The sequence below is a fragment of the Pelodiscus sinensis genome, unplaced genomic scaffold (assembly GCF_049634645.1).
Source record: "Pelodiscus sinensis isolate JC-2024 unplaced genomic scaffold, ASM4963464v1 ctg36, whole genome shotgun sequence".
Classification (NCBI taxonomy): Eukaryota; Metazoa; Chordata; order Testudines; family Trionychidae; genus Pelodiscus; species Pelodiscus sinensis.
In genome coordinates this window covers 1,788,709-1,808,995 of record NW_027465931.1, presented here as the reverse complement: position 1 = coordinate 1,808,995, position 20,287 = coordinate 1,788,709, and the positions used below count along the sequence as shown (strand labels likewise).

Genomic DNA, 20,287 nt, shown 5'->3' with positions numbered 1-20,287 from the left:
CATCCCCGCCCCCACTCCTATCCCCTGCTCTCCTCCATCTCCTCCCCCTTCCCTTCTCCTGCCCCTCCCCATTTCCACCTGCCCTGCCCATCCCCGTCCTCTCCCTCCCCCCGTCTGTCCCCCTCTTATGTGAGGGCTTTGCTGGAAACGCCCCCCCCCCCCCAAGCCAGGGAGATCTCCCCTCCGGGAACAATTCAGCCCCCCCCATCTCGCTCCCTCCACTCCACAGTATTTCCTCCATTCCCCACAGTTGAAAATTGAGCTCCCCCATCCCCTCAGGTGACAGTCGGGCTCCCCCATACGCAGCTGCCTAGGTAGGCACCTCCGCAGCCAGAGCCTGCCCCTGGCGCCCACGTCCCCTCCCCGACTGCCTGTCCCAGGCGACCACCTGAACCTGCGTCCCCCATTCCCTCAGATCACAGCTCCCTCCCTGACCCTGCACCCCCCGACACCCCTCCCCCAGGCCAGACTCCTCTCTGGCACCCGCACCCCCTCCCCCAAACCCTCTGCTCCCCATTCACCCAGGTCACAGCTCCCTCCCTGACCCTGCACCCCCCCCGACACCCCCCCCCAGGCCAGACTCCTCTCTGGCACCCGCACCCCCTCCCCCAAACCTTCTGCTCCCCCTTCACCCAGGTCACAGCTCCCTCCCTGACCCTGCACCCCTCTAGAGCCCCTCCCCCAGGCCAGAGTCCTCTCCTGCGCCCATACCCCCTCCTGGACCCTGCACCCCTATCCACCGCCCCAGATCATACCCCCCCCCCTGCACCCAGGCTCCACCCCTAAGCTCCCTTCTGCACCCAACCGCCCCGTCCCAGACCCCAAAGCCCTCGGTAGAAATGTGGCCCTTGATCAGTTGCCAAAATGGCCCCCCCATTACAAATTATTGACCAAGCCTGATCCAAATGTTTTTTGAAACATTGTTTAATGAGAATGTAAATACAATTCAATACAATTGGGAGGGTTGGGGGGAGGGGGACGCAGCTGCTGGCTCCTCAGCTCTTGCTGCTCTCCCTGGGTGTCTTCCTGCTGCAAGGGAAGCAGAATCCGTCACATTCATCCCTGGGGACTCAGGGGAACTGGCCCCCCCAGCATTTCCACCCTCCTCCCCCCTGCTCTCTGGTCACCCCCCGTCAGGCCCGCAGGGTGAGCTCCTGACCCCCCCCCCCCCGAGCTCCTGACACCTTGGCCCCCTCCCGCCTCCTAGGACAGTTTCTGTGTTCAGAGCCTCCCCCACCCCCAGGGACGCTCGCAGGGGCAGGAGGGATTCTGCCAGCAGGGACGTGGGGTGGGGGCAGCCTGAGGAAAGGGGCGGGGGACTCCCTGAGGGGATGGGAAGGAGACCCTGGCCCTGCCCCACTCTCCTGATCTGCTCCGGCTGCTCACCATGTATTCCAGGAGCTGATGGGCCTGCCCATGCAGGGCGTGGGCCAGGACCAGCCCGGCCTGGCTGGGGCGCCGCAGGGGGGAGCGGGCAGCGAGCAGAGCCTTGTCCAAAAAGCAGTTCTCCTGCTCTGCTGTGAAGAGCTGCCCAAAGACCTGGAATCAAGAGCACAGGAGGTTTCAGCTGACGGCCCAGAGCCCGGCCCCAACTCCTGGGGCTAAAACAGCTTCCTCCTCCCCCAAACTCCCTTCCAGACCCTGCACCCAGACGCTCTCCTCACCCGGCACCCCAACCCCTGCCCCAGGTCACAGCTTCCTCCTGCCCCCAAGACCCTCCTACCCCCACGAGGGCCCCAGCCAGCCCCACCCCCGAGCCCTGCCCTGCCCTGGCAGCGCGTCCTTACCTCTCCCACCCGCACGCTGTTGCTGTGAGCCAGGACCCATCTTTCTTTGTAGTAGTGTCTGCACCACAGGTCCTCTGCCTGGTGGATGTTGAGGCCTGCAAGAGACACAACAGGGTCATTCTGCTGGCAGGTCTGAGCCCTTCCCCTCCCACGGGTCCCTGCAGGCATCCCTGGGCAAATGGAGGGGCACAGGGGGCAGAAGGGGAACACAGAGGGACGCATCCCCCCTTGGGCCAGTCTGGGGGAAAAGGGCTGGGTCCCCTCCCCCCGCCGCCGGCACCCTCAGGGTGTCCCTGGGGCCCAGGTCCCGGCTGGGTTCCTTACCCCTGTGGTGCAGGAGGAGTTGATACAGGCTGTGCACCCCCTCCCGGGCCAGCCGGCTGACGTCTTCGGATGGGTCCGAAATAAAAAGGCCCAGCTGGGCCACGTGGTGACCCATCCTCGGCCAGTCGGCGGAGTTCTGAGGGGAGAGAAGAGGGGGGGTCCCTCAGCATCCTGGGGCTGCACGTCCCATGCAAACGGCCGCCGAGGCGGGTCTGAGCTCAGGGGACGGACAGAGACACCTCCCGGGGCGGGGCGGGGCGGGGCCGGCCTTGCGAGGAGACAACCCAGAGCAATGGCCCCGACTGAAGGGTCACTCCGGGGGTGGAACAAGGGGATCCACTGACAGCCACTCCCCAGTCCCCAGGCCCAGTCCCTCAAGAGCCCCCCTGAAGGGCCCAGGGTCGCCCCTCCCCGGGGAAAGGAGAACGTGGCCCATTCCCGGCCCATTCCCGGCCCTGCCTCTGCCTCCCGGGGACGCTCCCAGCCCCGCTCCCTGCAGCCCCAGACCCCCCGGCTCCGAGGTCACTTACGTCAAATCCCGGGAGGGTGGTGGCGACTCCCAGCAGGGCCGTGGTGCTGCCAAGGGCCCTGGCTCGCTCCTGGGGCAGGCGGGACTCCAGCCACGGGCTCAGGTGCTGGGGGGGAAAGAGGCAGGTCAGGACCCGTAGGGAGGTGCCGGTTCTGGGCAGAGCCTGGGGCTCCTCTCGGACTGTGCCCCCACCAGCCACTGACACTGCTCCTCTCTCGGCCCCCCCCCGAGGAAGCAGGGCCAATGGCCCCGTCCCCCCCACGGGGCTCACCTCCATTATGAGCTGCAGCCGGGCGGTGTCTGGGGACTCGGCGAGGAGGCTCGCCAGTAGGGCCTGGAGGTCGTAGGGAAGGGCCCGGATGAACTGCTGCAAGACAAGGGGGAGCCCTGGGTCAGAGGGGGGTTGGGGGATCCAGGCCACCCGCTGGCTCCGGGGTGCAGCCTTGAGCAGGGTCTGAGCCGCCTCGCAGAGCAGGGAGGAGCCCAGGCTGGGCATGGAAGGGACGGGGCCCCCGGGAGAGCAACGGGAACCCTGGAGGGAAGGATCCAAACCTGCAGCTTCTTCCCTCCCTCTGCCCCGCACCCTCCTCTCTGGAGCTCCAGCCCAGCCCGGGAGCAGGGCCCGGAGGGACGTACCTGAGTGTGGATGGGCTCCTGCTGCCAGTCCCCAGACACTGTCTGTCCCACGGCCGCCGTCAGCAGGGGGCTCAGGAGCTGGGCCCGCAGGGGAGGCTGCAAGGTGCTGGCAGGAGAGAGGGGCAGAGACTGTTAATTGAGCAGCAGGAGACAGAGACTTTCCCACTCCCTGGCCAGGGGATCTGCTCTGGGGGGAGTCGGCGGGGGGGGGGGGGGGTCGGTACCTGAGGCTGCAGGCGGCGTTGAGGCAGTCGGCCAAGACCAGCGGGGGGGGCGAGTCCTCCATGATCTCCTGTGAGACCCAAGGGGAAAAAGGGGCGTGTGAGGCTGGGCCCCCAAGAGACGCTCACACGGCCAGCGCCCCCACCCAGCAGGATCCAACCCCACTGCCTCCCGCTGCCCTGTAGCCCCCCTGCCCGGCACAGGGCCCCTCCCAGCACCCCCCTCCCAAACCGGGACCAGCTCAATCCTTGTCCCTAGGCCGTCTCCTGCCCCTCCCTGCCCTGGTGACCAGCCTCTGAACCTCCTCATCCCTGCTCCCAGGCACATCCCCAGCAGCCCGCTCGGCTCCCTTCCAGCCCCCCATGGCCCGGGGAGACCCCTCCCTGTCCCGAATCCCCCTTCCTGTCCGGCACCCCACACCTGCCCCATTTCTGTGTCCCTCCCTCCTCCAGCATCCCCACCCACCCTCCCCATGTCCACCTCCAGCCCTCCTGGCTCCACCCATCCCGTTTCCAGCACCCCCACCCGCCGCCATGGCCCAGGCAGACCCGCGTCCACCCCACGTATCCCCTCCCCTGCTCCCGGCTGCCGCGACTCGCTTACAACGATCCTGGTCATCATGGTGTCCTTGCAGCAGCGCGGCGCCAGGGTGTCCTCGCCCCTTTGGAGGGCGGCGAGGCAGGCGAGGGGGATGGCCAAGAGGAACCGCTGCAGGGCGGCTGGGCTCTGCACCCCAGAGAGAGTCTGTGAGCCTGAGGCCTGCCTGCCCCCCACGGACAGCTGCAGGGCTCAGGTCTCCCAGGAGTGGAGGTGGGAGCTGCCGGTTGTCCAAGCACCCGCACTCCCCCCCAACTGCTGCCTCAGGCTTGTGGGGGCCCAGCTGGTGCATGACAAGAGCCCCCAGCTTGGGGGGTCCAGGTCATGCAGGAGAAGGGGCCCCAGGGGGATCCCCAGGGACAAGCCCCTCCCGGAGGGGGGGGGGACGTGCTGGGAAGGGGCCGGACAATCTCGGGTCCCCCCCGTGTGGAGAAGGTTCCTACCGTGTCCCGGGTGTGGAGCTGCTCTTCGATGTCATAGATGGCCCCTTCCTCCACCCGGGAGTCCACCCGCTCCTGGCAGAGCTCCGGCGAGGCGCAGGGGGGCTCTGTGCGGGAGGGAAGGGACCAGGGTGACTCCAGCGGCCAGCAGGGGTCACGCGCCCCCATGTCAGGGACCCAGGGCAGGTTGGGCCCCACACGCCCCTCGCAGGGACCCATCCCCCTGCCACCCTCACATCTGCCAACGCCCTCAGCAGAGCCCCCACCAGGAACAAGAGAGCCAAGCAGCCCCCGCCCCCATCCATTGCCCAGGGTGCGGGGCAGACACTAGGGCTGCCCCCCCCCCCGGGTACTGGGTGAGCCCCTGGGCCCAGCGTGTTCACGGCCCCTCACCTGGGTCTGAGCGGCTACGGGAGGTGGCCTGGCTGCAGCTGGAGGCCCAGGCGCTGCTGCTGACGGACCTGGACCCACAGCTGCAGGGGCTGGTGCGGGGAGCGACGGGCTGGGGGCTCCCGGAGACTGGCAGGTCCCCGGGGGCCGGGCAGGGCGATGCCCCCTGGTGGTAATGGGGGCTGGGCTCCCGGGGCAGGTGTTTCTCTCCACAGAGGAGGCCCCGGAGCCACCCTACCCGGCTCCCCCGCTGGGCTGGGTCCCGCCTGCCCAGCCGCCTCTGGAGCCAGGTCCGGGGGGGCCTGGCCGGTGGGCGAGTCGCCCCGAGCTGGTGGGATCCAGCTTCCCCGCCCGCGGGGACGGAGAAGCTGCTCCCCACCGGCCCTGGGGCCATCTTCAGGGCTTTCTTGAACCACAGCCGAAAACGTTTGGCCATGCTGGAAATGAGGGGAGCAAAGGGAGCTTGGGGCGCAGCCTGATGAACGAAATCCAGGGGTTCCAGCTCCCCAGAGCGACTGCCCCCAGCCCCCAAATGGCCCCTTGCTTATCGGTTCGGTCTTGCACAGGCACTGCAAGGACCTGAGGGTATGTCTACACTACCCCGCTAGTTCGAACTAGGAGGGTAATGTAGGCATACCGCACTTGCAAATGAAGCCCGGGATTTGAATTTCCCGGGCTTCATTTGCATAAGCGGGGAGCCGCCATTTTTAAAACCCCGCTCGTTCGAACCCCGTGCAGCGCGGCTACACGGGGCACGAACTAGGTAGTTCGAACTAGGCTTCCTAGTTCAAACTACCGTTACTCCTCATTCCACGAGTCTCCTGCCCATCAACAGCCCCTTCTTGGCCAATCAGGGGAGAATCTAAGGTGTGGGGGGTGGAGCGTTCTCCCCAAAGACACCGGCATAGACTTGTTCCAGCCCCACCTCCCCAGTCCCCACAATGGGGGCTGCATCCCCCACCCCACGGCTCCTGCAAACCACCCCCCGTCCTTCAGCTAGTCTGTTGGGTCCCAAGCTGGGGGAGGCAGCAAGGGAAGGTCACAGAGGAGGCAAGAACAGAGCAGAAATGTGGGGGGATGGAGGAAAAGGGAAACCAACCAGGAGAAAGCCCCAGTGGCGCTAAGGACGCAGCCCAGGTGAGGAATCACCTTCTGGCCCTTGACCGAGGGCTGGGCCTGCCTGGAACCCAGCCGGCCCCGGGCGGGATCCAACCCCTGGGGGCTCTTACCTTCGTCACAAAGGTGTCGGGATGTGGAACTCACAGAACGCGAACGAACCGTGAGGAGGAGACGCACCAGAGCTAAAGCAACCGGGGGTCTCCAAAGTCCCCTGGGCCCGCCCCCCGCTTTTATCAGCCTGAGATGTGGGTCCCTCTGTGAGGTCACCACCTCCCCACCTGCCCTTTGCCTTATATGCTGAGGGCTGCCCAAAGCCCCTGTGAGGTCACCGCCCCCCCCCCCCCCCACCCTGCCAGGCAAATGTCCTGCCTCTGGCCACCCCCCTGGGAAGTTTGAGCCATTACTAGGGGTCCCTCCCCCTCCCTCATAGGCTGCTCCCTGCCCTACACTGCAGGCTTCTTGCACGAGAGCTGTTTCACGCCGGAGTTCTTGCGCAAAAGGTCTCGTGCAAGAGTGCCTCCACCCTGCCATGGGCTTTTGCACAAGAGCGTCCATGGCAGTGTGAACGCTCTCTTGTGCAAGAAAGCTCTGATGGTCATTTTAGCCATAAAAGTGTCTTGCTCAAGAAGCCCCTGGTGCCCGTCCACGCTGCCTTCTTGCACAACAGCTCTTGCACAAAGGGGGCTTAGTCATCGTCGGGAGAGGAATAACTCCTGTGCAAGGAGCCCTGTTCTCTGATGCTTTACTGCAAATTTACTTCTGCAAGAACACACGTAGAGTGTAGACGCGCCACAAGTTTTTTCGCAAGAACACGCAAAAACAAGCCATGTGGATGTTTTCTTTTTAGGCAAAAGCCCCTTTTTGCACAAGATCGGTCGGCCTTTTTGCAGGCATAGGGATCTTGTGGGAAAAGGGGGTTTTTTGCACAAAAAGTAAACATCCACACGGCTTGGTTTTGCGCACAAACCCCGAGCACAAAAACGGATCGGCAGAAAATATGCAAATGACATTGCGTGTCATAGAGTCCCTCGTTAGCATATTTGTTGCCAAAAAAACTCGTTGTGTAGACGTAGCCTAGGAGAGAAGCGATCTCAGACACAAAGCCCTTCAGTAAGAGGGCATAGCCCTGGGGCGTGGTAGGAGACGTACGGCAGACATGGGAGGTCACTCTCCTAGCTATTTGGCACGGAGGAGGCCTCAGCTGGAGCACTGTGTCCAGATCTCAGGGCCATGCTTTAGGAGAGAGAGTTCAGAGGGGAACTATGAAAAGGGATTAGGGACGTTAGATATTCACTGAGTAGTCAATTAACCTCATGATTTCTTATGGGTTACTTGACTTTTCGATAGTCCCCAGGGGCCAGCTGTCTCAGTCCTGGCTCGCGCTGGGTCCGGGACCTACCTCCTCTGCGGCTCTGCATTTACAGTGTGTTAGGAGCCAGGCAGGCAGGCAGCCTCGCTCAGTTCCAGTTTGCACCAGGTCCAGAAGCTCAGACCCAGCCCCCAGGCAAGGGCTGCTGCCAGCTTGTGCTGCTGCCTCTGATACAGAGGCAGCAGTACGGAGTGCCAGGAGGGAACTGGTCTAAAAAGCACCTCCCCTTGCGACCTGGCTGCCTGTCATCCCACGCTGCTGCCTCCGTTTTTGGCGAGAGAGAGCCGCCTGTCTTGAGACACCGGTGGGGAGTCGGATTTTCAAAAGGCAGGTCTCTGTCCTTTGTGAGCCTTCCAAAGCGCTTCGGTGGGGGGAGGGGGCAGGAAGGCGGACGACACTCAGGAATTGTAGCACCCAAATCCACGGAGTGTTTCGCCAGCACCTCCTGCAACAGAGCCCAATCCCTGACAGGCTTTTAGGCAAGATAGATCATTTGAAAAAATGACAGACACAGGGTTTTCCGTCACCGCTCTCCCTTTCTTTTATTTCCCTGGGCTAACTGGCTTGTTCCTCTTTGGCTAAGGATGGAAGGGTATGTCTACACTACAATGTTAGTTCGAACTAACGGACGTTAGTTCGAACTAACATTCATAGCCGCTACACTAGCGCTCCGCTAGTTCGAATTTGAATCGAACTAGCGGAGCGCTTAGTTCCAACTAGGAAAACCTCATTTTACGAGGCTTAAGCCTAGTTCGAACTTACTAGTTCGAATTAAGGGCTGTGTAGCCCCTTAATTCGAACGAGTGGGAGGCTAGCCCTCCCCAGGTTTCCCTGGTGGCCACTCTGGCCAACACCAGGGAAACTCTATGCCCCCCTCCCGGCCCCGGACCCCTTAAAGGGGCACGGGCTGGCTACGGTGCCCGTGCCAGGTGCAAGCCTGCTAGCACCCAGCCAGCAGACCCTGCACCTGGCACGGCACAGAGCCACCCACCCGATGTCCCCCAGCCCACCCCCTCTTCCCGGGACCAGGCTGGCGGCTCCCGGAAGCTTGCCCGGGACCGCAAGAGGCGGGTACATTCCTGGGCTAGTGCGGACATCGTGGACCTCGTCCACGATCTCCGCACTAGGCACAGGAAAGTGGCCATCTAGGGCAGGAGAGCTGCCAGCCTGGCCACCCAGGAGCAGGTTTGCATGAAAATCAAGGGGGTCCACTGAGACCCCCGACCCTGAGCCCTGAGCTTACAATGGCCGTCCTGGGTCAGACCAAAGGTCCATCTAGCCCAGTAGCCTGTCTGCCGACAGCGGCCAACCCTAGGGACCGTGGAGGGGATGGACCAAAGACAGTGACCAAGCCATTTGTCTCGTGCCATCCCTCTCCAGCCTTGCACAAACTTTGGGCAGGGACACCACTCCTCCCCCCTGGCTAAGACTACTCCATGGACCCAACCTCCATGACTTGATCTCCCTTCCCTTTAAACTCTGTTCTAGTTGTAGCCTTCACAGCCTCCTGCAGCAAGGAGTTCCACCGGTTAACTATTTGCTTTGTCAAGAAGAACAACTTTCTCTTACTAGTTTCAAGCCTGCTACCCAGTCCTTTCCTTTGGTGTCCTCTAGTCCTTCTTTATGGGAACTCATGAAGAACTTTTCTCAATGCACCCTCTCCACCCAACCCCTGCTTTTAGAGACCTCTATCCTGTCCCCCCTCCGTCTCCTCTTTTCTAAGCTGAACAGTCCCAGTCTCTGTAGCCTCTCTTCATCTGGGACCTGTTCCCAACCCCTTATCATGTTAGTTGCCCTCCCCTCTCCCAGCCTTAATCTTCCCCTCTCCCACCTCCTTTTCCCAGTCTCCCCCAGTTTTGTTCAATAAAGACAGAGTCAATGTTGGAAGAAACGTTATCTTTATTTTGTACATCAAGAAGAAGGGGGGCTAGGGAAGGGTAAGTGGAAGGAGGTGAGGGAGGAATGGGGTACGAGCCCCCGATGGGGAGGACTGGGCTGGCTCTGCAGGCTTCTGGGGGTGGAAGCTCTCCTGCAGCCCCCCGATTACCCCCTCTCCCCAGATGGCAGCCTGCGGCAAGTGCAGCCGGGCTGATGGCTGAGTGGTGTGATGTGCCCAGTGTGGGTACTCCGGGCACTCCAAGCCAGGACTGGTTTTCAAGCGGGGCACCCCTGAGAACTGTCTGTCCGGGGTGGGGGTCGGGACCCTTTAAGCGCAGCCCTCGGCTAGCCTGAGACTGCATCTCCACGCTCTAAGTCCTCCTCTGATGCCCTGCTGGCACTGCTTCCGGCCATCCTTAAGCCCTGTTCAGAGTCCACTCAATGTGGACTTGCTAGTTCGAATTAGCAAAACTAGTTTTTAATTCTAGACGCGTTAGTTCGAATTAGCTTAGTTCGAACTAGCGCTGTAGTGTAGACATACCCGAAGAGAGGAGCCAGCAGGGGTAGAATGAATTGTGTACCAGGTCCTGGAAACAAGAGCATCTCCTCCAGATCACCCATCCACACCTGAACTGTTTAAAAGCTTGGCTGCCAATAAAGACACCTTAGCTCAGCAAATGCCAAGCCAGGCACCTGTGTTTGGACACGAGGGGTGCACAGGGATGTGAGAACCAGGAAGGCTGATCTGTGAATTCACCCCCAACCGTCCCAGTACAAGACAGACGCTTGCGCCAACCAGCAGGGGTCACTGCTCCTCCGGTTTGGCTTGGACAAAGGTGCCCATCTGTTTGGTGTTCGCGTCTCGGAGCTGCGCCAGCTGCCTCTGGCCACGGCGGAGCAGATACTCGATGTGCATCACGTCGGCCCGGGGGATGCTGGCGTTCTTCCGGAACTCGGCCTGGATGCGAGGCAGGAATCCCGGCTTCTCCCGGCCGGCGCGCAGGAACTGCCTGTATAGGCTCAGGACGTGCTTCTGCAGCTTGCTATGCCGGGCCATGGTGCGCCTGGGGGGCCTGCCCAGGCCATGGGGGGCCAGCGCCACGAGGCAGGGGCTGGAAGTGAACAGAGGCGGAGATGTTAGAGCAGCATCTCATTCCCAGACGCGCCTGTGTGGGCAGTTCTGTGCCCTTTTCACCCCCACCTGCTAGGGTTACCAGATGGTTTAAAAAAAATACCGAACAGCAGGGGCCGGAGGGGGGGGGGCGGGACTGGCTGGAAGAGAGGGGGTGGGGGGGAACCGGCCGCCGGGAAGCAGGGCTGGCTGGGAGGGGGCTGGAGGGAGCGGGGCTGGCCGGGGGGCAACCAGCCGTCGGGAAGCGGGTCTAGTTGGGTTGAGGACCAAGAGGTGGGGGAACCGGCCGGCAGCGCTGCAGAGATGTACCAGAGCCTGGGTCGGATTCATCTTTGGTGGGCCCTGGCTCCTAGACCATAGACACACTCCCCGCCCCCCACCCCTCCGGAGGCCCTAGGGAAAATGGCACCCCGGCCCTGTGGACATGGTGCCCTCTCTGTTTCCCTTGGCCCCGTAGGCACTAAGCTCCACTCCTGCCGCCCAACTCCTACAAGGCCCGACGGATTTCTCTGTGGCCCCCGACCCAAAAAAGGATCCCCCCAGCCCTGTGTTAGGGGATACGAGGGAGTCTGGCTGGGACGTAAGTGCAAATAACTCTGCTCTTAGCAGCTCTGAACCGATGGGCTCTGCCCTGTGCCCCAACCAAGAACCCTAACATAAGAACGGCAGTACTGGGTAGCCTGTCTGCTGACAGTGGCCAGCACCAGGTGCCCCAAAGAGGGTTGACCAAAGACAATGATCAAGCGATTTGTCTCCTGCCATCCTTCTCCAGCCTTCCACAAACAGAGGCCAGGGACACTATTTCTATCTTCTGGCTAATGGCCTTTTATGGACCTAACCTCCGTGAAATTATCTAGCTTCTCTTTAAATCCTGTTATAGTCCTAGCCTTCACAGTCTCCTCTGGCAAGGAGTTCCACAGGTTGACTACACCCTGTGTGAAGAAGAACTTTCTTTTATTAGTTTTAAACCTGCTACCCATTAACTTCATTTGGTGTCCTCTAGTTCTTCTATTATGGGAACTAATAAATCACTTTTCTTTATTCACCCTCTCCACACCACTCATGTTTTTATAGACCTCTATCATATCCCCCCTCAGTCTCCTCTTTTCTAAACTGAAAAGTTCCATCGCTTTAACCTCTCTTCATATGGGACCCGTTTCAAACCCCTAATCATGTTAGTTGCCCTTTTCTGAACCCTTTCCAAGGCCAAAATATCTGTTTTGAGGTGAGGAGACCACATCTGTACACAGTATTCAAGATGTTGGTGTCCCATAGTTTTATACAGGGGCACCCTGAGTTACCAAACCACATGGCAGTGCCCATTAAAAACCCACCAGGACTTACCCAGCGTTTATATGCAGAGGTCCCGCGCCAGCGGCAGTCTGCACTGGACAGGAAACCATCCGCCCAGCACGCGCGGGAAATCACAGGAACCCAGCCTGGACGGTCCGATGCCCCAGCCCTGACAGAAGAAAATCAAGGTGTGCTTGAAGTGCCACGCCCACCATCCCTTGGTCCTCTGGGGCATTCGGCACATCCTGCTGGGTGAAAGGGCCGGTCACAGCTCCAGGGTCTGTCACACTTCAGGGCCTTTGGCAGCTCCTATTCACCGGGGTCAGGCAGATAATCGCCCCGAGCTTTCCCAGCACTTTTCAGCATCAGCTCTCAAAGGGGGGCAGCGTGACCCCCATGGGAGCAGGGGAATGTAAAAGAAGGAATGGGGCGGGGCAGGGGAGGCAGCCAATGGCTTCTCCTAATTCAGTGGTCCCCAACCATTTGAGGTTTCCCGGCGCCAAGGGGCGTGGCCGTTTGCCCGCAGGGCGCCCTGGCGCGGGGACCCCCATTGTGCACCTGGGGGCGGGGACCCCCCCATAGCCACATTCCCAGGGCCGCCCCCCCCCCACAAGCACCGCACGCCCAGGGCCGGGCCCCCCGCCAAGCACCGCGTGCCCGGGGCCGGCGCACCCTGCAAGTGCCGCGCGCCCGGGGCCTGCGCTCCCCCCATGCACTGCGTGGCCAAAGCGCGGCAGCCAATCTGCGGCGCCCCCGGGACCGGCGCTCACTGTGCACCATGCGCCCGGGGCCAGCTCCGGCACCACACATGCGCCACGTGCCTGGGGCCAGGCCAGCCCTGAGCAATTGGCGGGCGCATACAAATGCGGGCACCGTGTTGGGGACCACTGTCCTAATGTTAGCAGTGGGGACACCAAGTTCGGAAGTGAATGGTTAACCAGTAAGCCGGTTATGGTTAACCAGTGGGGGCTGGAGCAGCCCTCCACCAGCCATAGGCACAGGGCACTCTGGCACACCACGGGTAGGGTTGCTCAGCAGTCACAGCAGTGTGCCACGGGGGTGTCACGTTGCTGAATTGGAGGGAAGCAGCCAGATCGCTGCTGCACCCCTAGGTGGGGATGTTGGCCCCAGAAATTGGTGTGGGGGGAGCCATGTGGGGTGTTGAATGGGAGCTTATTGTTTGTTAATCTTATGTACACTATTTATGTGAGTGTATAATGTCTGTGTGTGTAGGTAGGAAACTGTAATCTGTGTGGAAGCTGAATATTTCTGTGAATGTGGTTAAGCATGGCTATGGACAGGCTGAGTAGCAAAGCCCTGTGGAACAATGGCTCTCAATAGGCTATGGACACACCCAAAGAATGGGATTTGTCACCTGAGGGCAGCCAGCAGGAAACATAGAGATTGGCCTCTGACCAGGTGACCTGCTGCATGCAAGAAGAGGCCAGGAAGGAGTATAAAGAGGCCATGTGGTCGATGCCATTTTGTTCTCAGCTCAGCACTTCATCCCAGAGGCAGCACTGCAGGGATTGAAGAGCCCGGAAGACCTGGGAACCCATCCTGATCGTAGGATGTGCAATAAGGACTTTTAACCAGCAGCTGCAACATCTCTGCTAGAGCCTGCATCGAGAACTGGGAGATTCGGTGCATGTAACGTACTGTACTTTAATAACCTTACTCTCATGCTTTTCTTTCCTGTAATAATAAACCTTTAGATATAGATTCTAAAGGATTGGCCCAGCGTGATTTGTGGGTAAGATCCAGAGGGTAAATTGACCAGGGATCTGTGGCTGGTTTCTTGGAACCGGACAGAACTTGTTCGGGGTAGGTGGGATTGGGTGCTAGGACCCCCCACCTGTGTATGAGGCCCGGGGCCATCTGGGGCACGGATATTGCTGGGGTGTCGGAGGGGTTTTGCTCGGGAGGCTTCAGGCAGGCAGCTGAAGCGCTCTGTGAGACTGGTTTGTGGCCTGTGTGGAGAGGTCGCCAGTCTGGGGCTGTAAGGAACCCCGGATCTGAGCAATTCGCCCTGAGCGGATGCCCTAAGCTGTGCCCAGACACGGCCCGGTCCGTCACAGGGGGTAGGTGTTGGGGCTGCTCCAAGTCCATCTTTAACACGTTCTACGTGTCCCATTTAATCGGTTAACTGGTTCAACATATTGTTTAACTGGTTTTAGCTAATTAAATGAGATTTTACATCCCTGGCACCAAGGTGGCTAAAAGTAGGGTTGAACTGGGACTAGAAATTCCAGGATTTTGACTTTTTTTTCTGATCTCACACAGTTCTGCAAATAAATTCACATTTTGTTTAGATTTTAACTATTTTTAAATGTATTACGGTGGATTACGGAAGATAAACTTTAAAGAGACCAAACAAAGAGTCATTTCAGGAATGGAAAACTACATTTTAATGTTCTGAAATGGTGGAGTTTTCCCCTTCCAAACAAAAGGTCACTAAAATCAGTGTTTTCCAATGGAAAAACACCCCCTCTGAAAACTTCCTTCCAGCTCTAGTTAAAACGGCCGTATTTTGAAGTGTATAATCAACCTCTGGAACTCACTGCAAAAGGATATTAATGATGGCGAAGGAAAGGGGAGGGAATCATAGAATCATAGAGCTGGAAGAGACCTCAGAAGGTCATCAAATCCAGCCCCCTGCTCTAGGCAGGACCAATCCCAACTAAATCAACCCGGCCAGGGCTTTGTCAAGCTGAGACTTAAACACCCGCTGTGTACAGCCTGTCTGATCCCTTCTGGGGAAGCATGGGTGGGAAGAAAGAATTAGACAGGGTTAGACAAACCCGTAGGTCTTGGTTGACTTCGTCCTGCTTCAGGGCAGGGCGCTAAACTTGGGGACTACTCTAGTCAGACCAACATTTCAATCAATCTTGTCAAGAAACAGGCAAAAAAAACCCCCAACCCAAACCAGGGAGAAACACATTCCTTGGTTTGTAAACACAGACACAGAGAACAGCTCCTTCCGCTGGGGGGGTGGGAATAAAGAAAATAATCCCTCGCCCCCTCCCCTTCCTATTTGGTCCTAAAGGCTGAAGATTTGTGCAGTCTGCGGGGGCAGGACTGATATTCAGGGAATGGGGAGCATGGGGGAGAAGGGGGCAGCTTGCTTACAATCCAGGGGCAACCCCGTGTCTCGGGGCTGGCCCAGCACAGGCGGGATTTCTGCAGCGCAGGGGGACACGAGGTGAAACAAGCAGCGACTCGGCCGATTGGGGCTTGTTATTGTAGGGTCGCATTGAAGCAGACACTGGCACCAGCGTCGCCTCCAAGAGCGAGGGGAGCGCGCGGCCTGGTAACCCCGGACGGACCCGGACCTGGACCCCCCTGCGCTGGGGGGCCAGGAGTCACCGCCCCCCGCCCCTCACCTCCGCCTCCTGCCTGCTCGCAGCTCCCGGGCCCGCGGCAGCAGCTGTGCCAGCCGGCTCTGAATGTTGAAACACCAGCAACATTAGCCCTCGCTTCCCATTGGCTGGAGGGCCCCAGGGGCGGGCGCAAGGAAGGGGAAGCTCCGCCCTCCGAGGGCCACGTGGGCTGGCAGTGGAAGTTGCAAGTTGCTAGTCAGCTGGAGGAGAGAGGGGCCCGGCCCGGCCTGCGCACGTGGCTTTCACCGCAGCGCTCACCTGCCCTCACGCCCCACGCTCCTGCTTTTCCCTCCCTGCGTTGTTCGACCCAACCCTCACCCAGGCATCCACCCAGTTCACCCCGATTCTCACCCCTTTTTAAACTTGTTCCTAAGAAACCCCGATCGGTTCCTGGGAAATTCCCAACAACTCTTATCAGTGGTGCCCGTTACATACCAGCTGGGTTTTCCCTGTGATATTTACATACCCCCTGCCTCCTTTTTTCGCCCCTCCCATTTTTTCCTCCCCTGTTCATTTTGGTTCTGGACATACAACACTCCAGTCGTCTGAAGAAGTGGGCTATGCCCAGGAAAGCTCATGATCCCATTGACACGGTTTGTGTGACTATATGTTGTGTTTTAAGTTTTTCCTGTTACAGACTCACTCAGCTACCCCTCTGAAACTCGTGGGCTCTGTCTACACTGCAGGCTTCTTGCACAAGAACTGTTTTGCAGAAGAGTTCTTGTGCAAAAGGTCTTCCATACGAGCGCGTCCACACTGCCATGTGCTTTTGCAGAAGAGATGTGCTTTTGCACAAGAGCATCCATGGCAGTGTCGACACTCTCTTGCACAAGAAAGCTCTGATGGCCATTTTAGCCGTAGGGGTTTTTTGCGCAAGAAATTCATGTTGCCTGTCTACACTGCCGCCTTCTGGAAGAGCTCTTGTGCAAGAGGGCTTATTCCTCGTGGGGAGAGGAATAACTCTTCCAGAAGAAGCCCTGTTTTCTGATGCTGTACTGTAATACTTGTGCAAAAACACGCACGCAGTGTAGACACTCTGCAAGTTTTTGCGCAAGAACAGCTGTTCTTGTGCAAAAAGCCTGCAGTGTAGACATAGCCTTAGAGGGGCAACCCCAACAGTCATTACTAACAAGGAGTCCTGTGGCACCTTGAAGATTTATTTGGGCATCAGCTGTTGCGGAGGAAAAGCAGGTCCAAGTGTTTTTTACCCCTGGAAGCGGATGCCCAAATACACGTGTTAGTCTTTAAGGTGCCCCAGGGTGCCTCTGTTTAAACAAGTGGAAGAGAAGGGCCTGTGTGCACCTCATAGGATGCCAGGCTAGACTGAAGATCACAATGGCCCTCTCTGGCCTGGAAGTTAATGAATGGTTACATCTGGCCAGGCTGCCTCTCTTTATGCTTGCATTAACTAACTGGGTTATTTGCAGGTGTTGTACTCAGTCCAGCTGTGTCGGAGCGCCTGCTGCTGGAGGAGAACGCAAAAGTTCTGTTACCTGGTTTGTAAGTCTGGAGCCTTCTCTACTGCATGAGGTACAAGCCACCTGGCTCTTCGCTAAAGTTGCAGAGCCGAGTCACTATCGCTGGATGTGGTCTCCGTGCCCAGAGTCCCCAGAGACCACAAACCAGATAAGATTCGAAATCGCCCAAGCAGATTTTTTGCGTAACAACATGCAATAATAGTTGCCAGCGAACAGACTCAGCACTTAGAATAAGGAAAGGGATCAGGAGCAGTCAGCATGGATTCACCAAGGGCAAGTCATGCTTGACCAACCTGATTGCTTTCTATGACGAGGTAACTGGCTCTGTGGACATGGGGAATTCAGTGGATGTGATATACCTGGACTTATTCTTGCCAGCAAGTTAAGGAAGTATGGATTGGATTAATGGACTGTAAGATGGATAGAAATTGGGCTAGACTGTTGGGCTCAATGGGTAGTGATCAACAGCTTGATGTCGGACTGGCGGTCAGTTTCAAGCAGAGTACCTCAAAGACCGGTTCTACGGTCGGTTTTGTTCAACATCTTTATTAATGACTGGATGAGGGGATGGATTGCACCCTCAGCAAGTTTGCCTATGTCACTAAGCTAGGGGGAAAGGTAGATACATTGGAGGGTAGGGTATATGGTGCAGAGTGTCCAAGACATATTGGAGGATTGGGCCAAAAGAAATCTGATGAGGTTCAACAAGGACAAGTGCAGAGTCCTGCACTTGAATGGAAGAATCCCAAGAATTGTTATAGGCTGGAACCGACTGGCTAAGTAGCAGTTCTGCAGAAAAGGACCTGGGGGTTACAGTGGATGAGAAGCTGGATATGAGTCAACAGTGTGCCCTTGTAGCCAAGAAGGCTAATGGCATATTAGGGTGCATTAGGAGGAACATTGCCAGCAGATCTAGGGAAGTGATTATTCCCCTTTATTGGGATGTGGTGAGGCCACGTCTGGAGTATTGTGTCCAGTTCTGGGCCCCCCACTACAGGAAGGATGTGGACGCATTGGAGAGGGTCCAGTGGAGGGCAACAAAAATTATTAGGAGGCTGGAGCACATGACTTAGGAGAGGCTGAGGGAGTTGGGCTTGTTTAGTCTGCAGAAGAATGACGGGGGATTTGATAGCAGCCTTTAACTATCTGAAGGGAGGTTCCAAAGAGGATGGAGAGAGGCTGTTCACAGTGGTGATGATGGCAGAACGAGGAGTGATGGTCTCAAGGTGCAGTGGGGGAGGTGTAGGTTGGATATTAGGAAAAACTCTTTCCCTAAGAGAATGGGGAAGCACTGGAATGGGCTAACTAGGGAGATGGTGGAATCTCCATCCCTAGAGGTTTTTAAGTCCTGGTTTGACACAGACCTGGTTGGGATGATTGAGTTGGGATTGGTCCTGCTTTTGGGCAGGGGGCTGCACTCGATGACTCCTGAGGTCTCTTCCAGCCCTGGGATTCTATGATTCTAAGGCAAGGGACTTCTTTTATTTGAGAGCCCCAATTCCTTCAACAGCAGTATAGGTCTAATCCATGGAGCTCCTGAAGAGCAGCTCTGCATCCCTTTCTATGGCAGCCCAACTGTCCTTGGAACTGGTCAGACCAGTGTGACATCCCCCTGTGTAGGCATAATGAGCTAACGTGTCCTTCACTCCCATGCACCAACTTTGCCACTTATCAACTATGTTTTTAATTTGTTCGAAGGGAAAGCTGAATGAAGCCAAAATTAATGAGTGTTTTAACTTGTAACAAAATACAGGACTGTGTAGCACTTTAAAGACTAACAAGATGATTTATTAGATGATGAGCTTTCGTGGGCCAGACCCACTTCCTCAGATCCACTATTTGATCTGAGGAAGTGGGTCTGGCCCACGAAAGCTCATCATCTAATAAACCATCTTGTTAGTCTTTAAAGTGCTACATAGTCCTGTATTTCGTTTCAGCTACACCAGACTAACACGGCTACATTTCTATCACTGTTCTAACTTGTGTTTCTGTTCCCAGGAAATGTTGAAACGGTAGATTCCTAGGGACTGTCAAGTAGAAAGATTGACCCAAATTAGTTACTTGTTTACTTTCTTTGGCTCCACTGGAATCTTACAACAGGGATTAACTAGCTCCATTCATATCTATAATTAACACAAACAAAATCTATGTTTAGTGACAGGTAAGGTTTCCTGAGCACATGTCTAACAATCCAGACATTTAAAATCAGAAGTTAGTGGAAGGAGGCTGAAAAAGGTGAGGCTTTCGAGAGAAAAATTGCCCGAGAAAGGGTTATTTTGAACTCCAATTTACTCTGTATCAACCCATTTTTCCATTAAACCAACCTAAAGTACTATAAATAGGACTCAAAGTTTATGTCCTATGTTTTAGTTTTTGTCATAAACACCACAAGAAAAAAATATAAAGCAAATGGGAAAAAAGGGAGGATGAGAGTTATGAAAAAGCAAACAGTTGATAGGAGAAGCTAAAATTGGGGGGAAAAATCTATAACCAGTAACATAAAGGATAATTAGGAAATGTTTAAATATATCGGGAACAAAAGAAATCAGAGGAATGGTAAAGATCCATTACTGTATAAGGCTGGTCAAATTGCCAATCATGATGAAAAAAAGAAACTTCAGCAACCTGCTTGGAATTTAATGCGTTGAACTACACACAAGCCATAAAGATTGGATGTCTTTCTAAAACATATGTGGTAGCTCAACCGAGGGATGTTAAATTGCGCTTAATCAGCTAATCCAGTAGTTGGTGGAATTTCCATCGACTACTCAATTAGTCAATAAGGGTATGTCTACATTAGCTCGTTAATTTGAGCTAGGTAGGCAAAGCAGGCAACCGGAGTTGTAAATGAAGCCCGGGATTTAAATAGCCCAGGCTTTATTTGCATGTTCCCGTCCGGTCGCCATTTTGAAATTCCACTAGCCGCGCAGCTATAGAATGAGATGTAACAGTTAATTCGAACTAAGGACTTAGTTCGAGTTACCGTTTCATTGCCACATGTAGCTGGCAGGAAGGGACCTCGAGAGGTCGAGTCCAGTCCCCTGCCCTCATGGCAGGACCCAGTACTGTCTAGACGAGTGTTTCTTAAACTTTTTAAGACCGAGGAACACCAAACAATTTTTTTTTAATGAGGATTTTTTGTTGACTCCTGAGGTCTCTTCCATTTATAGGATTCTATAAATGTGCTTGGTACCTGTGCCTGGACCTTTATGCTTGATCTGGCTTATACTATTTCTCTTTCCTGCCTGCGGTTCCACTGAGCCAAAGTCTTGCTTCCTAGATTTCAGGCCTGTTGCTGTTTTTATGTTACCGGCCTTTATTCGGGCCTGCTGATTTTATGTTACCAACCCGCAACTTACTACAGAGGCAACTGAGTCCCAAAAAGGAGGAGCAGCTTGTTCAAAAACACAGCAAGCCAGTGGCAGCGCTAGGAATAGGACCCGTATGTCCCAACTCCCTGTCCCCTGCTGTACTAACCAGACCAAAATACTTTGACCACCAGGGTCTGAAGCCCCACAGACAGGGGCCACGGATGGGGAGGGGGAGAGGCAAAGGGGGCAGTTGTCTCGGGAGCTGATGATTTAAAAGGGTCCAGGCCTCTGGGTCACTGTATCGACTATTATGGCAGCCGCCACTGCCAGAGACCCGGGCAAATGAAATCAATCCTAGAGCTCTGTCTGGTACAAGGTGGGTAGCGCTAAGGCCTGAATGGC

General features: G+C 56.8%; 1 protein-coding gene across 4 annotated transcripts; it reads right to left on the bottom strand.

Annotated features, from left to right (window-relative positions):
• Positions 1–906: 906 nt before the first annotated feature.
• LOC142825143 (maestro heat-like repeat-containing protein family member 7) lies at positions 907–4,718 on the bottom strand. 4 transcript variants are annotated; one of them, XM_075916867.1, is made up of 10 exons: positions 4,539–4,718; positions 4,102–4,224; positions 3,501–3,568; positions 3,277–3,382; positions 2,912–3,007; positions 2,642–2,746; positions 2,112–2,247; positions 1,788–1,882; positions 1,387–1,539; positions 907–1,029 (listed from the first exon to the last, which is right to left on the bottom strand). In XM_075916867.1, the coding sequence occupies exons 1-10, from the start codon at positions 4,701–4,703 to the stop codon at positions 925–927; spliced, it is 1,152 nt and encodes a 383-aa protein (XP_075772982.1). In that variant the 5' UTR covers positions 4,704–4,718; the 3' UTR covers positions 907–924. The 4 variants fall into 4 exon arrangements, with proteins under 4 accessions (XP_075772982.1, XP_075772984.1, XP_075772983.1 ...); XM_075916869.1 differs by lacking the exon at positions 2,112–2,247; XM_075916868.1 differs by lacking the exon at positions 4,102–4,224.
• Positions 4,719–20,287: the final 15,569 nt, after the last annotated feature.